This window comes from Lonchura striata, chromosome 1 (genome assembly GCF_046129695.1).
Source record: "Lonchura striata isolate bLonStr1 chromosome 1, bLonStr1.mat, whole genome shotgun sequence".
Lineage (NCBI taxonomy): Eukaryota > Metazoa > Chordata > Aves > Passeriformes > Estrildidae > Lonchura > Lonchura striata.
In genome coordinates, this window is record NC_134603.1 from 150,506,383 (window position 1) to 150,524,790 (window position 18,408).

The window sequence follows — 18,408 nt, forward strand, 5'->3', positions numbered from 1 at the left end:
AACAAAATAAAATGCATTTTCTAAATCCCTGCTGGCATTTAAAACAATTAAGTATTAGTTAAAACTTAGTAAATGTGAATTAAGAGCTATGAGATTCTTCTAGTACATTTTTATAATTATTTTCGGCACCGAAATTATGGCTGCCTTGGGATATAGTTAGACTCCACACTCATATATGCATCTTCAGTGGTGTATTTAAAAGTTTGTAAGGATTACTATAAACTACACTGGTTTGTGTGAATAGTCATGGTCATTAAGTAAGAGGCAGTAACACATGGGAAATATGTGGCTGAAGTAAAGGCTAAGCACATCTGATTATTGAAGGGGTCTGGACATAATTTTAATTTTGAATTTTCCATTTATTGAGAAAAACCCCTTCATTTATTTTTCTAGTCTTTCTGAGAATACTTTGATACTTGGGTATGTCTGGGTACATGACTGAGGAGAGGTTGCTAGTAAGGGTTAATTGTTGCAATGCAATTGATGTTTATTTAGTGAAGAACTGGCGTGCTTTTACTTTCTCCCACATTTGTTAGATGGATTGATACTTCAGATTTGTACTTTGTGGTGTGAGATACTCTGTTAGAATTAAATAACTTTCCAAGTCAGCCAGCCAGCATAAAAAAATAAAGGTGTACAAAGCTGCAGTATTAAACTGAAAGTATTTAATTAAAAACTTGTTTCTAATATAATCTGAGCAATATTAAGTTTTTCCCAGCCAAATTTAATTTAAAATAAATACTGAATTTTGAAGTAATTTTCCCATAATTAAAATTTTTATTATAAACATTCCAGTAAAGCCAGTACTATGCTTCAGCCTGTTAAGGTCTTTGGGATTTTTACAAGTGGAAAAGTTTATTAGGAATATGAAGAAATACTTATTTCAAGATTACATGACACGTGTCCAGTTTAGCACTTCTTAAAATCAGCATCTCAAGAAACAAAATATGTTCCTTTCTTGAATGACACAAAACACCGATCCATGTGCTAATGTACAGGAGAGTATCAGTATACCAAATAGCAGCAAAGTGTTTGATTTAGAGCTTTTTCTGGTACTTGTTTATGGAGTTTGATTCTTATCAAGTGCAGATACTTAAATGTCACTTTCTAATCTCTGTAGAAGTTCCTTGTTTGATAACCTGTTATCAGTGTGATTCTGGAAGAAGGAACACATGGTCGTGTGAAAATTACTTAGCTGTTGGGTTTTTTTATATTGTCTTCATCGTGTGTATTGTATTTACAAGAGGAAGGCAGGCTTTAATTTGTGAATTGTAGTTCAGAGAAGAATTTGCCTTTTCAGATAAAGCAGAACAAATGATGCACATTTTAAAACAAATTTTATTTTGAGATTTTTCTTTTGATATGCTTTGTCACGAATCTTCTGTGAAATAGCAGCTATGTTTGTATCCCTACCTATTTGTTTCCAAGTATATGAAAAAAAATACTGTGAACTTGTGTGCAGATCAAGTGGTACTGTCAGTGCACATTGGAACTCACTGCTTTGAGTAAAACTGTGTCTTGTTCCTTATTTGGGCCATAAGAACCAAGTTCTAGAGCCTACCCATGACCAGTGCATGGATTCTAATACATGTTATAGGTATAAATAGTAAACTTCTTTTCACAGTGAGGCAAGACTTTTCTTAACCTGTCACTTCTTTTCAAATACAGTTTCTCTTGCTTCCATTGCTCTGTGTCCCCTACAGTTTTGCATATCTGAACAGAAGCATGGTGTAATTTCTGGCAGGTGAATCTACCGAAATGATCTTTCCCTTTATAACTGCATTTGTGGCATATAGCAGCAAATGAAAGAGGAAAATACTTGGGTTACTTAGGCAGCACTAAGTGTCTTTTGTTCAGATGGTTTGTGTGGCTTCATCTGAAGGTGGAAATATTTGATTTTTCAGCCTGATCCATTCTCTCCCAGACCAGTGATGCTGCTGGGTTCCTGCTCTGCAGCCAGGAGGAGGTTCCAGGGAGCTCACCATGGGAGCACTCCCATGACATTCAAATAGGAAAGCAGACTCAGCCTTAGAGTTTTCAGTGTGGATTTTTTTCAAGCTGAATGCTTTGAAAAATGCATTCTTGAACTCCAGATGTCAGATGGGTGGGTACCAGAATTGGGAGAGAGGCTGTGGCTGCAGAAACGTTTCTGAGAGGGTTTTGATGCTGAGTAGGTGATAGGCACTGAGGGCAGGCTGGGGTGTAGGAACCAGACAAAATGGACTGGGAGCACAGAAAGAGACTGAGTAACAGCAACAGCCCAGGAGTGAAAGCTGAAGAACCTTGCTGAGAAACATGAAAGGGCCTGTGTTCCTGGAGGAATTTCCAGTGCAGGTTTCCTTTTCACTGAAATAATTTACTGGAGGCTCTGAAGTGAAATTGTTCAGTGTGTGTTCCAAACTGCTGAAGTGTGTTTCACAAAGACCTTTTCTTCCTCTTACATGACTTGGGTAGAAAACACTTTTTTTCATAATGCGTCAAAAGAAATCCTCTTTTTTTTTTCCCTCCCCCCACTTCCCTTGATGTATTTCATAAATGTTTCTCTGAGCATTACGGCAATGTGAACATGGTAGTTCCCTGACATACCATTGCAAGATTTTATAATTTGGGGGGAGGGTTATATGTTAAAACCAGAGAGAACCTATCTCTGAAAAGCAAAGAAAACCCACTAAATGAAAATCACACCGTCTCTCCAATCAAGAATGTAAATTCTTCCTTGGTAATGTGTCATTTTGCTGTTGGGACTGACCCATTTTGGGGCTTTGCTGTAGAAAATGAGAGTGTAGATACTTGGGCCCTCCCTTTCTCCTGTCTTTCTGTGCTCAGCAACAATGGCATGGTTCTTCCATTTCCACAAAAGAGAGAAAATGTAAATGGAATGCTCTCAAACTCTGAATGTGGAACAAGGAAATAAAAATCTCATTTTAAAATGTATGAAAAATATTAACAAATTCATTTAAATTATTGTGCCATTAGTATTTTCAGCAAATAAGAAAACTGGAGCTCTCTATATATTTAAAATTCAGGAAACCATACCCGTCTCTTAACCAGCATGCCAGGAGAAAGTTTATAGAAATTTACACAAGGAAGTGTGGCAGTACCACCAATCTCCTCACCTTTGTAGGTGTTTTAATGCAGCCCTCCTTTTCCAACCTTATTACCATCTCACTCATGGTTGCTTCTGATTTAAAGATTTTATATTCAGTCTTTTCCATAGCTCATCTGGGGTTTTTTATTGTTGGTGTTCAAGGGTCTAATTTTGCCTTTTGTGTGATGGTTATATTTTTGAAAAAAGAGTAATCAGTCTTTTGGAGTTAATATTGGTTAGTTTCAGTCAAGGGCAGGTCCTCATTATGCTTTGAGCATTATAGAAGTAAAAAGGCCTCTTCAGCAGCTTTCTTCTTAATATATAGCACAGGAATAAAAGGAAAAAGTACCTCAATGGGACTAGTAGGTGTATTTGCTCAGCTGTAGCATTGTTTGCTTAGTGTTACACAACTGACTCTAATCTAGGTTTCACAGCAGTTTCCCTTTTATATAGTATTTTATTTAAGCATGTCTGTTAAATTTATCATGAATGTGAGTCACGTGGGTTTTTTTGAATGAGAGCTTTACAGTCCAGACTCTTTAATGAAATTAGAATTATAAAGGGTTTCTGATTATTCCAGTCAAAAGAGTCTGAGTTTTTTTTTCCTGATTACTATAAATTATACTGTGGATTTTCATTTGGGATTTCACCCATCCTCAGAAATATCTTATAAGCATGCTTTAAAACTCAGGAGTACTCATATTAGTCTGTTGGCATCAGTTTGCTTTTAAGCAGTAGCCTAAAAACTACTTCTGAGATTGGTATACTCAGCAGCACACAAAATCAAACCATTAGCAAAAAATAGTTTTGAACTCCCTGAAGATTTTGTTATTGACTTCCATTAGTGTAAGTTATGTCCCAGAGTTGCAGATTGAACATAAATATTGCAGACATCAGTATGAAGTAGTGCCATTAATGCAGGTGTCGTTGAGTGGTTTTTTAATAACATGGAGCAAATCAGGCATGAGAGAGGCATCTTAGGAATCTTCACAAATGTGGAGCAACTGCCCATCCTGTGCAAGTGCATCACCTCGGTGGGAAGCACAGACATTACTTGCATTAAAGCTATTTTTCCTAATTGAGCCACTATTAATAGTCATTTATTTAGGTGAAAGAATTAATATTGTTGATTTTCTTTTATTTAGTTGTCCAGTTGCAGATCTGACCTGGGAATAAAAAGTAGGCAGACAATAATAGGTCTGCTGCCAGTAATGAATGTGTAGGTGTTCCATGAGTTATGATTAATTAAAAGAATCCTATTAAATAACATTAATTGAAGAACTGATGAAGTGGCATGTTCTCAGAGCAGCACTTCACAGAAGTTTTTTTTTTCAGCAGTATGTTTTCAGTGATATTAATGGTTTACCTCAAAGATGTCACTTTCCCCTTCAGTACATCAGGGAGGGAAAGTAGCTGTTATGAAATAAAGAAATATTTATTTCCCGAAGCATTTAACATGGGTAAAATGACTTGATGCATTATATTGCAGTGTTATGGTCTCACTTCAGATACATGTATTCAAGCTGCAGTCTAGATACTTTTTTTATGAAACTGCAAGTGTTTCCACATCTAGCCTTTCCCTTTGTACTTTTTAATTTATGATAGAATATTTCCTTTCTGTTCAAAAATTTTCACCCACACTGCTTCAGTATGAAATTGCTTTGCAAAGAACTGGAAAGAATGACAGAATATGCAGAATAAATAGTGAATCCGCATGTAAATACCCAATCCAACCAAATATCCAGGCAAATACTGAGGGTTTTTTTTCCTTTCAATTACTGCACGTTGTTACAGAATATTAGGTGGGTTTTTGTGTGGGTATTTCCAGGGAGATGTGTTGACAAATAATAAACCTTTAAAAGCAAATAGAGAACTTCTGGAGAAGTGACACCAGAAGACAGTTCAGTTGTTATTATTATTCTTTGAGCTTTGTGAGGGAAAGGAAAGAAAAAAAAAAAAAAGAGGAAAATTTCATTTTCCAAAATATAAATGGATTTGATACATTCAATAAGTAGGAGTTTCAGTTTTCTCAAATGTCACACCAGGTGAGGTTTTTTAATGAGAGTAACTTGAAGTAGATGGCAGATCATTGGGAAGACTTAGCATTACATATCCATCACATCAGAATATGCCTTGGGCACCTCCATAATGTTTCCTTCCTGTCAGACATAAAAAGCTGTGATGGATAAATCCCCCAGAAAAGGTCGGCCCTGGCAGCAATGCTCACTCGTCTGGGAAACCGAAAGGTCAGAATGTGCAGGATTCTGGTAGGACTGGAAGCTGAGCATCTCACTAACCTGTGGTTGTACTTTCACTCCTGATTTTATGTGAGTTCTTTGTTTGTGGTGCTTCTGGAAGTTCATTTCTGTAGGTGAGTGCTCTGTTAGAGTCTTAGGCACCAGTTGAGTGTTTTTCAGCCTTTTCTGAACTCCTTTAATTGAAATAAATCAATTTTGTGGTAAACCATCTCTTGCCTTATGGGTGTTTTAAGTAAAATACTCATCCTATTACCGTGACAGAATTGTTATCTTAACACTGTCACAGCATTAGGATGTCATCTGATGCTGAGATTTCTGTGCCATCAGATAAAATTGGTTTTAGAAAACAGTGCAATCATCTTGATTGTTTTGACCATCTGAACAGCTTTCTAATACTGCTGGACTGCTCACATGAATTAGCTGAGTGGCCTGTGTCTGTTGAGGAGTTTAGTTGTAGATGATGATGATTAAGCCCAGGAACCTCAGTGGACTCTCCACTGTGTCAGCGTGGGGACAGTCTGTGTTTCAGGCTTGTGACCCCACAGCCTGGTCTGTGTGGAAAATGCCCTGTCCAGAGCATAGCACAGAGTCCCCAGTAGAGCTCTCAGAATCTCAGACTGGCTCCTGCTCTCTCTCCAGGCACCACAGCTTTTGTTGACCCAAATTGTTTCCCCTTCACTAGCTCTGATGTATTATTCATGTTATTTCAATGTGGTTTTACTTTAGATAAAGGAATGGGATTTCCCCATTTGACTATAAACATGGTGAGAAAAAGCTTTTAGGACATTATTCCAGCCCTAGTTTAGCTGTAACCAGCTGAAATATAAACATCAAAACCTCCTTGTCCTGTCATTAGAGATTAAGGAAAAGCATTATGAAGAAGTAGGACTGTGCTTGGTTTGACTTTGTGCCACAAATGAAACAGAAGCTTCATTTAATTATTTGTACCTTTTCACATAACAATGTTAAAAAACACAGAGAATCTTGTAGTGGAGAAAAATGGCTTTAATGTTAAAGAGACCAAGTAGGAATTGGTGCTGGAACAGAAGAAAATCTGTACATTTACTAAGGGAATCTGTGACATATAAAGCATAACACTAATCTCTGGCAGTTCTTTTCCATTTGATGACATTAACATTTCTATAATTAAGAGCAATGGAATTATTTAGAGGAAAACTGTTTTATAAACCATTCTTTTTTTAATTGAACAGCTGTAATTTCTACCAATGGAGCAAACTATATTATAAGAAAATGATTATTAGTTTAAAATGCAAAGTTAAATGAATGCAAAATTAACAAACAGATGGTGAAGAATTATTGTGCTTTATTTTACTCCTGAGTAAAAGGGCTCATGCAGGATTGTAAAAATGTCATCACACTTCGTAAACCTGAAAGCAAACAGAATTTGCAGTTGTGCACATCTGTTTTGGGATACTGCTAGAGGGTTAGAAGAATCAATGTTGTTTTCAAATAAGGGTATTCATCAAAAGGATATCATTTACTTAACAGTTATGGCTTCTGCTAAGCATCAGACTTAATGTTCTGTGGAATTCATTACAAAATTTGGCAGCTTTTTTCTTCATAAGCCACTGAGGCAGCATTCTGCAAAACTGAAACAAACAGCCCGTTCTTACCCTCACCTCCCTGAAGCCCAGTTGAATAACTTGCTTCAATATTTGACCAGTAATTTTAGGGTTTTAAATTCTGGGTCAAGATGTTGCACTTCACAATGCTTGCCCGAGGAGTACCAGGAACAGGATGGAAATGGGGCTTATATATTTATTTCAGTGGCTAGTGAGTTAAATAATTATATAATGTTTGGAATACCATGTCTTGGGAGAAGCAATGGGACAAATACATCTAAGTGACTAATTTAGTCAAGTTGAAAAAAAAAGCTAAAAGCCCTAGCCAGATAAAATATATCAAGTTTTTATTAGGGAAGAAATGATACTAATGTTCAAGCTGGTAGTTTCAAAGTATGCCACCTAATTGCTTTGTTTGAGCTCAATTTACAGAAATTAGTGAACTGAAGATGTAGGATTTTGTTTATGATGACTTTGTGCCATTTGGAGACTGCAATTTAGGAACAGCCAAGGAAATAGGAATTATGAACAATAAGGTACTGATTGCAGTCAGTGGGGAAGGAATACTAAGGAGATGCTCACTAATGAGGAAGGTATTAAAGGCAGGAAATTCTTGTATTTTTTATGTCTCTACATAATCCAGAGTTTCTTGTCACTCCATCCCTTCTATTACCTTGTAAATTATATGTATCACTGAGTGTATATAGTGACTTTGGCTGACATTAACTTTCTGTTAAATCAGGGTAATGTATCTTCAAAATCTTTCTTAAAAGAGTGCATTATTAAGACAATAAAATGAAAACACAAAGTAAGGCCATTCAGAAGGCAGGTTGTCTGCACACAATTAACATCCTTTGCACACAGTTTGTGTCCCTTGCACACAATTAATGTCTTTTGTGCCTTGGCTTGATTGTGCATCTTTAATTGTATGATAACATTCAGAACAGTTAGTGCCTAGTTCAGTCCCCAGGATGGACATTGCTGTCTTAGTATAAACCTCTTCAATATTCCATTTTTTCATTATTGTTTAGTGTGTTGGTATGTCGACTATGCAGATACTGCTGAAAATAAAGAATTCCTCATTTCTGCATGATTTTTTCAATAATGTTTTTACTGTAATGAACATGTGAATAACTTGGCTGTACATTTTTTTAAATAGCAGACTTATATGGCCTTGTTATGTGTCTTAGGCTACATTTTCCCCCAGAGAAGTTGAATTTATTTATATCTGCTAATTTGGATAGCAAATTGAAGGAGTTTCAAAAATACTCAGACTTAATTAAAAAGGTTGCACTGATATTGCAGTTCTTCCTTCACTCTAGTGCAGTTGTGAGTGCATAATCTGTGTAGAAATTAAGGCTGAATTTTTACAGGGCAAAGAAAACTTTTAACAGTAAGATAAAGAACTAAAAAAAAAAAGAAAAATTTTACATAGTGCCCTGCTCAGTATCATCAAGGAGCTTCATGGAAGAAATGAAACAGCAACTCTTTTGCAGGCTGTTGCTCTGTTGCCATAACTTAAATGCTTTTCTTCTCCAACAAGTCAGCCACAACCTTATCCAATATTTCATTTTTCTCCCCTCTGTAAATTAAGCACAATCTCACAGGTAACAAGTTTCTAAGTCAGTGACTCCTCTTAAAAGATCTATTTTATGCACAAAATCCACGTTTGATCTGTAATCCTCCTTGTGTTTTAGTGCACACACATGTGTGTATGTCTGCCCATTCCTTTATCTGTGTCTCCGTGTCTCTGTGTTGCCTTGTATTTGTCTGCCTGTATCATTTCCTTTTGTCAGGGAGAAAAAGGAAAAGGCAGACCTCCAAAACTGCAGGTTTAAAGCCTTTGTGGCTACATAAGAGCGCTGCTATTTGAGCTGGCTGGATGATAGTGATACAGCACTAGGTGTCAGAGAACAGTGTACTTTTCCTCCTTGTAATCTTCATCCAATTTCAATTGCATCAGACTTCTGACTTTTTGTTCAGATTGATATTTTTAGCCACTCCACTTTTCATCTCTCCTTAACATTTCTCATCCCTTTTGCCTAGGTTCTTTCTGAGATCTGTCCCATCACCATTTCCTGAATCTTAGCACCTGAGTTCCCTCAAGGTCTTTATCCAATTTGAGTTCCCAGGTGTGATTAATTGGCCCTTCAAGTGTTATCCCTGTCCCTCCTCAACTTCCATCTCCATCCATGGTTTCTCCTCCCAGTCTCATCAGATTCATTCATGCAGTGAATCCCTTTTGTCTCTTTGCTTCTTACTTGTCCATCTGCCTGTGTACTGGATACTCCTATTCCCCAGATGATTAAGTGATAGTTGTATCAGGATCCTTAGGGATGTCTGCTTTCCATTCCAGTGGCTTTTTGTTCTTAGCCTTAGAGTATTTATTGCAGACTTCCTCCCTCTAATCCTTATCAGACTGAAGGAAGTCTTTGCAGGAGGTACATGATGTCCAGTAAGTGCTAGAAATTGGAGTGGATCAGTCATGATCAATGAGAATAGGTGTTTCTGTGATTTTTCACTGACAAAACTTTCAGAAGTGTTTTACATTAAAAAAAAAAAAAAGAAGAGGTCATTTTCCCAAGCTTGGTCACATCTGGATAGATCTGCAGGGGAAGGATAGAAGTTACATCCCCCATTGTAAAACTCATGACAAATTGCAAGTCCTATGAATGAGGTTGTTTTTAAGATGAACAAAATGTTTTTGTTAATGACTTTCCTGTTGTCAGAAATGTCTGGAAAGTTTTGTCTAAGTGTTCCAAAAATATATAAGAGAATTTAGAGATGTGTTGTGAGAAGTTTACCCCAACTCTTTATTTTTAAGAAAATCTGTAAAAATAGAAGAGGATTTATATGAAAGTACTTTTAAACAGAAATCCCTTCTTTGATAGTGCTATGCTAACAAAGACTTCGTTGTGGACTTGGCTGTGGGAGTAGTAGAGAACTGGTGTCAACATAGCACAGCTCAAGGCTCTCATCTAAATTTTGTTGTGGATGTGCCTACCTGTGAGCTGTGTTCCGATTCCAGCTGCAGGCAGTGGAGATCTGGCCAATATTGTCAGTGGAGCCTGAAAATGGTAACCACTGTTTAGCCAACTGAATTGCCATGAAGTAAATTCTATAAAATGACTAAACCTTATTAAGTGTAATGAAGTTTGGATGTCCTCATCAAGCCTTTTGTTATTTGGAAGAACAGTGTGACTGTATGAGCAGTAAATTCTCCTTTTACTTTAAATACCTTTATAAATGTACTTATGACATAACCTATGGAATGCTTGAGCTACTTCAGAATCCCTATACATGATTTAGGAGTTTAGGAGCTATGCTGGATTTGACAGAAAGTTGACTTCATCCCAGTATGTTCTGCAATGACCAATAACAGATGCCTAGAGATGATCATTAAACAACAAGCATGTAGCAATGTTTCCCTCAATTACTTCTTCTCAAGCCTCCAACAATTTGTGGCTCAGCCCATGCTCTGCCAACACAAAGAAATGTCTACAAACGCTTCTTAAGACCTTCTGAAAATGAATCAAATGGAACTGGCACAATAGTCTGTTTTCTGAGCCTGCCAAAAAGCAGCCTCAAACCAAAGCTGATGATTTTTGTTCTTGCCTTGTTTGTCCTGGAGTTGCTGATGCTGAAGCCTAATAACCACTAGTTTAAATTGCATTAAACATTATTGACCTTCGTGTTGTTGACAGTCTAACTAAACAACAGGCTCATGTGTGCTCTTCTGCCATGGTGGATATTAGATGGGAATTAAGGGAGTAGCTGGTTGATAGCTGTAGAAAAGCTTAGCCTCACTCAAAACATTTACATTATCCTAACTTTTGCAGAAAGCGAGGAGGTGATTAAAAAAAAACCCTTTTTCTTCAGGAAAGTGTGAAAAAAGCAGGAAAGAGAGCCTGTGAGGGAAATCATATCCATGCAGTTTTTCTGCTAGCTTATGTAATGATGAGTAAAACACAGCTCTGAGGCACCCAAACCCTTCCGTGGAGCTTCTGAAAAAACTGGGTTTGGGAACATTTCAGGTTATATGAAGAGGAATTCATGTGTCATAAACTTTGCATGTTTTCCTCTATCTACTTCAGGTTTCATATAAAAAAATGGTATCTTATGTAGCAAACTTGGTTCTTGCAAGTTTTTAATCTATTCACCACTATTACAAAAAACACCCCTCCAAAACTTGAATGCTTTTTTTTTCTGAATTCTTAAATGCATGAATATCAACAGTTTTTTTAATGTACTTTAATGAAAGTGAAAAAGAGGCAGCTGGTATGAATGAGAAACAAATTAGTGACTTGTAGAGAGTCTGAAATTTCCACACTTAAAGGGACTTCTGCTTTCTACCTTGATTGCATGTGTTGAGTCACTGTGTTAAGGTTTGAGGAAGAAGAGTAACTGATCTCTGATTGACTTGCTTGTTATAAATTAAAGTAATTTCCAACTCTGTGACATGAGTCATATAAAATTAAAAAGCTAGAGGTAATTTCCAGTACTCCTGGAAAGGTGTTCTGTTTAGTGCTTCTAATCAGTAGTTTAGTCTAAAGCCATTAATTGTTTTTGTGTTGCCATCTTAATGCATTGTGCTCTTTAGTGCTTTATGGTACTTAAACCAGGGTATTTGACATGAGAGGTGCTAATGGCCATTAGTGTCTGCAAGCAGTATAAAGCTTTTTCTAGATGATGGAGTAACCAATGAAGATTATCAGAATCACCAGAGAACATACTTCATTAATCACTGTTTATGTAAAAATTTCTTCATGCTCCCATTAATGACAGGTTGTTAAGGTCCAGTTCTCTTCAGTCACAGGTCTGTGTGACAGCATTTTCCTCTAGCTAAACTGTTTGAAATTTGCTCTTACAGGTAATACATTAAATTGTTTAACCAAGGACAGATGGCTTGTGTGTATTTTGGTACACTATCATAAAATTAAAAGTTCCTGTTGTTCTTATAGGTTGTGTCACCTGATCTTCTTTAAAGAAAAAGTTCATCATCAGTGAAAAACTTGGCATTTGCTTAAGAACATTTTGCAATTCACAGGAGTAACATTGAGGTTTAGGACACTAACCATGTTGCAAAGTACTTACTCAAAGACTGTATTTTAGCCTATCTTTAATATCTGCCTTCCAAGGGTTGTTACTTGTCTGGTTGATGAGACAGTAATTCTATAAAGTAATTCTAACGGCAATAAAATAATGATAAAACATGACCTCTGATTAGTTCTTGGTACTATCTGGATAAACTCTTACATTGTCTTACAGGCATCTTTTTATAATTTGAACTTGCACAGGATTTTGGAGTACTCTGAAGTATGGTGCAGCAGGAAGGTTAGAAATACATAAACAAAAAGCTGCTGCTCTTGTCACCATTTTCCACTTTGGCCATGAGTTTCCAGTAAAACCAGTAGGATTTGTGACATCAACTGAGCTGAACAAGGCAGAAGTAACATTTTTGTTCAGCTGGTTTTGGTGCAATTACAGTTGTAGCAAGGAGGTTTTTGAGTTTTTGTCTTCCTGGAAGTCTTCTGTGTGGTTTCTGGCACTATTTCATGGAGGATGTTCTCCCATAGAACTAGAATACAGAGAAGGTGATTGATTAAGTTTTGTTTTCTGTTGGTTCACTTAGTTCTTCCTCTTCCACTGTATTTGTACAACAACGTCATATTTGAGCCAGTGGAATTAGTAAATAAAGGGAATTTTAAAATCAAATTTTAAAGATGTCATAGCTTTTGCTTTTAAAAATCCGTTCCTTTTCTGTCTGAAAAAGCAGATTTAAAAAAACAAAAAAGTAAAAATTGCCAAGTAGAAAGAGGAGTGGATAGTTTTAAATGATGGAAGTCAAAGTAGTAAGAAGTAGCACAAGAAGGGATGGAGTCAGAGCTTTCTTGCAATGCGCAAGTGCACAAGGAACTTGCTGAAGGGAACAGTTGGTAACCACTGAAGGACTTTCTGAGTAGGAAAATAATCTGTGGTTCTGCTTTAGTTTATTTCCTTGAGTTTACTATGAATAAGTAATAAACTATCTCTCCAGCTTTCTGACACCTTGTAAAGTTGCTTTTTTTTCCCTGTAAAACAGGAATGTAAAATTATTTGATCCATAAACAAAACAGTGTTTGTCTTGCCTTGACAGATTACCATTTTCCAATACCTGCCCTTCAAATTCAGCTTCCACCCCCTTCACGTAACACCTTATTTTGTGCTTATACTAATGAAACTGGAGACTCCAGACTGTCCCTGGCTCTGGTACTGTCCTCATATGGGCATGCATCTCATGGGCAATATGATTTACTGCTTCATTCCATCTCCTGCTGTCATGGTGCCATATTTTAGCAGTAGTAAAGTAGTATTTGTTACTGATTTTATTTAGCAGAGCTTTTAATATTTTTGTTTAATTTAATACATTTCTGCTGTTCTTTTGGGGTCATTGCATGGGGCCTGGCTTCAGAGGAGTGTTGGCTTCTAGTGCTGGAAAAGTAACTCTTCTCACCAACATCTGCTGCCAAAAAAATCCCTTTGGGCATTAGTTTCTTCAGACTGCTTTATCTCTCTTACAAATTCAGCAAATGTTGATATTGCTTTTTATTTGCTTCAGATGATACATACCACATTGTTTTCAAAGTGTGTTTCACTTATCTGCCAAATGCTTTTCATTGCCAGTGCAGTTTAGCAGATGGGTTTGAAGGGTTCAATTACATGTAACTTGGGCTTCCATTTTTCTTCCAGCATCTTTATGTGGTTCCTTAAACTAACATCAACATTTTTCAAGGTTTTTTAGTAATCCTGTAGTTTGCTAATTTTCAATAACTTTCTCATTTAGTCATAGAGCATTTGGGAAAAGTTACACTGATTTTTGTCGTTGCTATGTACCGTGGTTGATTGGTGGTTTTGAAAAACAGATGTGGTATTTAAAAATGCCATTTATATTGCTATTTTATTTCATTATTCCTAGCTTTTAATAAGCTTTGAATTATTTAAGTGCTTTTACAGTTCTTTCATAATTTTCTTTTCCTGATTAGTAAGGGTCAATGATGGGATCCAGCAAAGTCTTGTTGAATACTTTTTTGAGGGATACATTTTGGACCTTAGCTCCTCCAAGTTCTCCTTTCTATTTTTTTTTTTTTTTCCCCAAGTAAAATCTTTGGAAAAAGTGTGGCCTGTAAGAGTAAAGTCTTAGCTAAATCTGGTCCGTCTCCATAGGTTTTCAGAACATCAAGGACAAAAGAAGGCAGTGGTTGTGTGTGGCTCAGTGGGGAGCTACAGTTCTTGAAGTTGGAGGCTTTGGGCTGTATTTTCATGGTTTTACATCTAAGTTCAGGATTTACATTGTGCAGCATCCTCAGCAAGTGCTCACTGAAGGTATTATTTCCTAAAAGGAGTTTCTTGCATGACTTTGGTTTTGTTGGCAGTTCATTAATGTAATTACCATAGCTGCTGCCTTGCTCTCCTTCAGGACCTCCATGTCATTTGCTTATCTTGTTCCCTCTCTTCTGCATTTCAGCTGGTAAAGTAACAGGATGCACCTTTCCCATGCCGTCAGCAGGTGTTAGACATGGGTAGGGGTGAGAGGTCCTGTAGATCACAGGACAGACTAAGCACCATAGCACACAAACTTGGCACACAAACTATCCTTGGTGATCCCCTTTAATTTCTGTGCCAGAGCATTTTCTGTCTTTACACTGTAGTTCTGTTTAGCATACACTAATATTTTTTCTGTCTCTCATCCATGAGTTGTGGTGCTGGCAGATATTTTTCTGAAGATCATTCATTTCATCTGGTTTTAAAGAATATCAAGGTAGCTGTTGACACAGGCAGCTTTGTGATTTGTATTTTCATGTGGGCTGGTTTTGATATCTCTGGACTTGTCGTAGCACTATTTTATGCCTAATTTGATGCCAGCCTTTGAAACAGAGAAGAATTATGGTAATAAATATTGTGTGTATTCTAAGAATTAAGCAGATACAGTACATAACTTTTCTTTGATTTGGTTTATGTTCATATTTGGATGTTACTTGACACTTCAGCTAGTAATCAAACATGCCAGTGTTAGTGTTGTATTTTTATTGTGAAAAATGAGAGTCCCTGAGCTCAGTTGTTGCTGTATTATGTATGCCCTCCTGTGAGCCACTGACCTGTTTTTTCTTAAGTTTACTCAAAATCTTACGGTGCTGTGCCTTAAAAAGAATTGTTGCCTTGGTGAAAAAGTGCAAAAGGATGTTACAGTTCTTCAGGGACTGTAATGAATCCGAGAAAGAAAAAAGACTGATTAATTGAATCAGAAAGGTGTGGGTGATTTTTTGCAAGCAGACTGATAGACTCTGCTCTCTCTTGAGTGGCAGACTGGAGGATCATTGCGTAGTTCTTTCTGAGAAATTAGTTCTCTGGTGTCTAATAATAATCGTGCTTATTTATGACTTCTCAAAGTTTAGTGGTGATATTTGTGTACTCTTGAAAGGCAAGATGAGAAGAAAGTGCAAGGTTATGTAATGCATTATCGTCCCAGAGAGAATTGTATAATGCCAGTAAGATTTTTGGGAGAACATCATACTTGAGTTCCATTTGCGTTTCTGATTACAGTGTCTGTGGTTTTACATTACAGCTTCCAGAGCCATGTGGTTTTTAGTCATAACCTATTGACAGCATGGTCTCATCTGCCTTTTTTTTCAGATATAAGTCTCCAAGCCCCATCACTGAAGGCATAGCTGAAGTTAGATAACACAGAATGAAAATTCTTTCCTGTGACAAGAAGAATCTCAATTGTCAGAGTGTGTTTAGAGCACACTGTGTTTGGGAGTGCCACTGAAAGGCAACCCTACCCACTAGTTTGCTTCTCAGTATTCAGTACCTCCTACTGGCCAGGATGTTCATCTGCTAAATGAAGGGAGGGAACAGATCTGCCTAAAAAATTACAAGAAAAAGGAATTTTTAAATGACTTGTTCTGTTTGTTTTTCAGCGATGTGCATTTTGTAAGCACCTTGGAGCCACTATCAAATGCTGTGAAGAGAAATGTACCCAGATGTACCATTACCCCTGTGCTGCTGGAGCAGGCACATTTCAGGATTTCAGTAACTTGTCCCTCCTTTGTCCAGACCACATTGATCAGGCTCCTGAAAGATGTAAGTACACAATGTTCAAATTACACAATTAGTACCAGGTTTTATGAAAACTGCACTGTCATAAGATCAGCTTAGGAATGCATTTGTTTAGATGCACTGTCACAGTTCACATACCCAAGAATTCATGTGTGTTCAGGGATAAAAAAGATGTGAGTTCATACTCTTCTGGTTTTAAAGACCAGCAGTCCTGCGCAGCAAAGTATTTTTCTTTTAATGACAGAACAAGGAAGAGGTTTACTGGTAAGGCTTGTATTCTGTCAGGTTTTAATTCAAACTGATAGACTTGCTTGTCCTAACACAAGTTAGGACAACCTTCTTGCAAACACTTCAGCTAAATGACAGATGTAGGTCTGTTAGATTTAGGTTTGTTTATTTTCTACTTGTTCCACAAAGTAGTTGGTTCCAAAGCTCTCAGCTTTATCTTGAGGAGAATAAAACTGTTTCTTTTGTAAAACTTCATAAAGGTTTAAAATGAATTTACTTTTGTTATGAGAAGATTAGTTAAGAAAATTGAATTAAAGTAGTAGCTATTAAATATATTAATTAAATTTGAATTTCATAAGAATGGTCAAGTTTTGTGTGCATGAGAACTACTAAGTAATTTTTGGGTTTGTTGAATCGTTCATAATTTTGAACAAAATAATAATTGAAAAAACCATTAATTTTTAGCAAAGGAAGAAGCAAATTGTGCAGTGTGCGACAGCCCTGGAGACCTCTTAGATCAACTTTTTTGTACTACCTGTGGCCAGCACTACCATGGGATGTGTCTGGACATTCAAGTCACACCTTTAAAAAGAGCAGGTTGGCAGTGTCCTGACTGCAAAGTGTGCCAGAACTGCAAGTAAGTGAGACATACAGGACATGGAGGAGGATGGTGTGAGATTTATGTGCTGTGGTTTTGAAATGCGTATTTCATTAACTATTTGGGTTTTTTTTCCAAAAAGTGTAGATTATTTGCCCATTTTTTCTGTCATGATGCTGTATTAAGTAGCTGAGCAAACCCTTGTATTGGAAGCTTTGTTCTAAAAGAGCTGAGCTGAAGTCCTGTGTGTTTTACCCCTAGAGTTACCATTATTTGGCAGGCTCTGGAAAGCAGCAAAACATTCTGATTTTTTTCCTTTCTTGTATATTCAGGAGGATTTTTCTCAAATTTACCAAATAAATAATTTTAATATAGTGCCTTCACAGTCTGAGAATCTGTGCTTTTACTCAGCTGACAGTTCAGTTGTGTCTGTAGTTACACTCTGGGCAGGTCTCCTGTATTAGGCCCTCTCATATAATGTCTTTCAGAGGCAGATGAAGAGTCATTATGAAAACAAAACCGTGCCTTAGTTCAGCAAAGAAACAAAGTGACATCAGTGACCCTGACTGAGTAGCTGCACCAGACAAAGACAATGAAACTTAGTTGCTGTGGCACTGTAAGGGTTCACTTAGAAAATTCTGACTGCTTGTGGGCTTGTTCTCTTATAACTTAATCTGATGGGCTCTTTTGCTTGCTTGTGTTTTATAAAGGACGTACTGAAAAATAAATTAGTTTTTTTCAGCTCCAGTTAGATCAGCTGGGACAGTATGAAGGGAAAAAAACACTCTACTTCTGCCTTATGTATCTGATCAGTCAGTGCTTTCCTGTTTTCTAGGCAGAACACTTGCTATTGGCTAGCATTCACTCAACCCACTTCAAAAGAAGGGTGTTCCCTGATCACACACAGCAGATAGCAAATCTCAGCAGTGAAGCTAGAATAGGGAAGCACATTCTGAAAAGTGTCCCTGAAAATGTTATACTGAGTAATTACAGCATCTGCTAACAAATCTTCTCTTTAGTGGAAAAACAGAGAAAATGTGGTATGTTCACACCCAGTCCATGGGACCATGTGAGATATGTCCATGGGTTCTGAGGGACCTGGTGGTTGAAGTGGCTAAGCCACCATCCATCATATTTGAGAAGTTTTGGCAGCCTGGTGAAGTTCCCACTGACTGAAAAAAGGAGAAAAATGGACCCCATTTTTACAAAGGGAAATAAGGAAGATGGGGGAACCAGTCAATCTCACCTCCCTGCTTACCAAGTTCATGGAGCAGATCCTCCTGGAAACTGTGCTGAGACACATGGGATATAAGGAGACAATGGTGACAGACACCATTACTTCACTGAGGGCAGACAGTGCCTGAAAAATTTGGTGCTTGCTGTGATGGGTTTACAGAATTTGTGGAGGAAGAGCAACTGATTTCACCTACCTGGACTCTGGAAAGTGTTCAGCACTGTCCAACACAGTATCCTTGCCTCAAAACTGTAGAGAAATGGATTTGACAATGGAGCACTCAGTGGATTCAAGAGTTGGGATCAAGGACTCAAGTGATGAGT

At 37.2% G+C, this 18,408-nt stretch overlaps 1 protein-coding gene across 11 annotated transcripts in view; it reads left to right on the forward strand.

Moving 5' to 3' along the window:
• The window catches only part of KMT2C (lysine methyltransferase 2C), a 189,860-nt gene that overhangs the window by 84,641 nt on the left and 86,811 nt on the right, over positions 1 to 18,408 (forward strand). For all 11 annotated transcript variants that reach the window (XM_021555310.3, XM_021555312.3, XM_021555311.3 and 8 more), the window contains 2 exons: positions 15,887 to 16,049; positions 16,719 to 16,890. In XM_021555310.3, the coding sequence (XP_021410985.2) occupies positions 15,887 to 16,049; positions 16,719 to 16,890 (335 nt within the window). The remainder of the gene's footprint in view (positions 1 to 15,886; positions 16,050 to 16,718; positions 16,891 to 18,408) is intronic.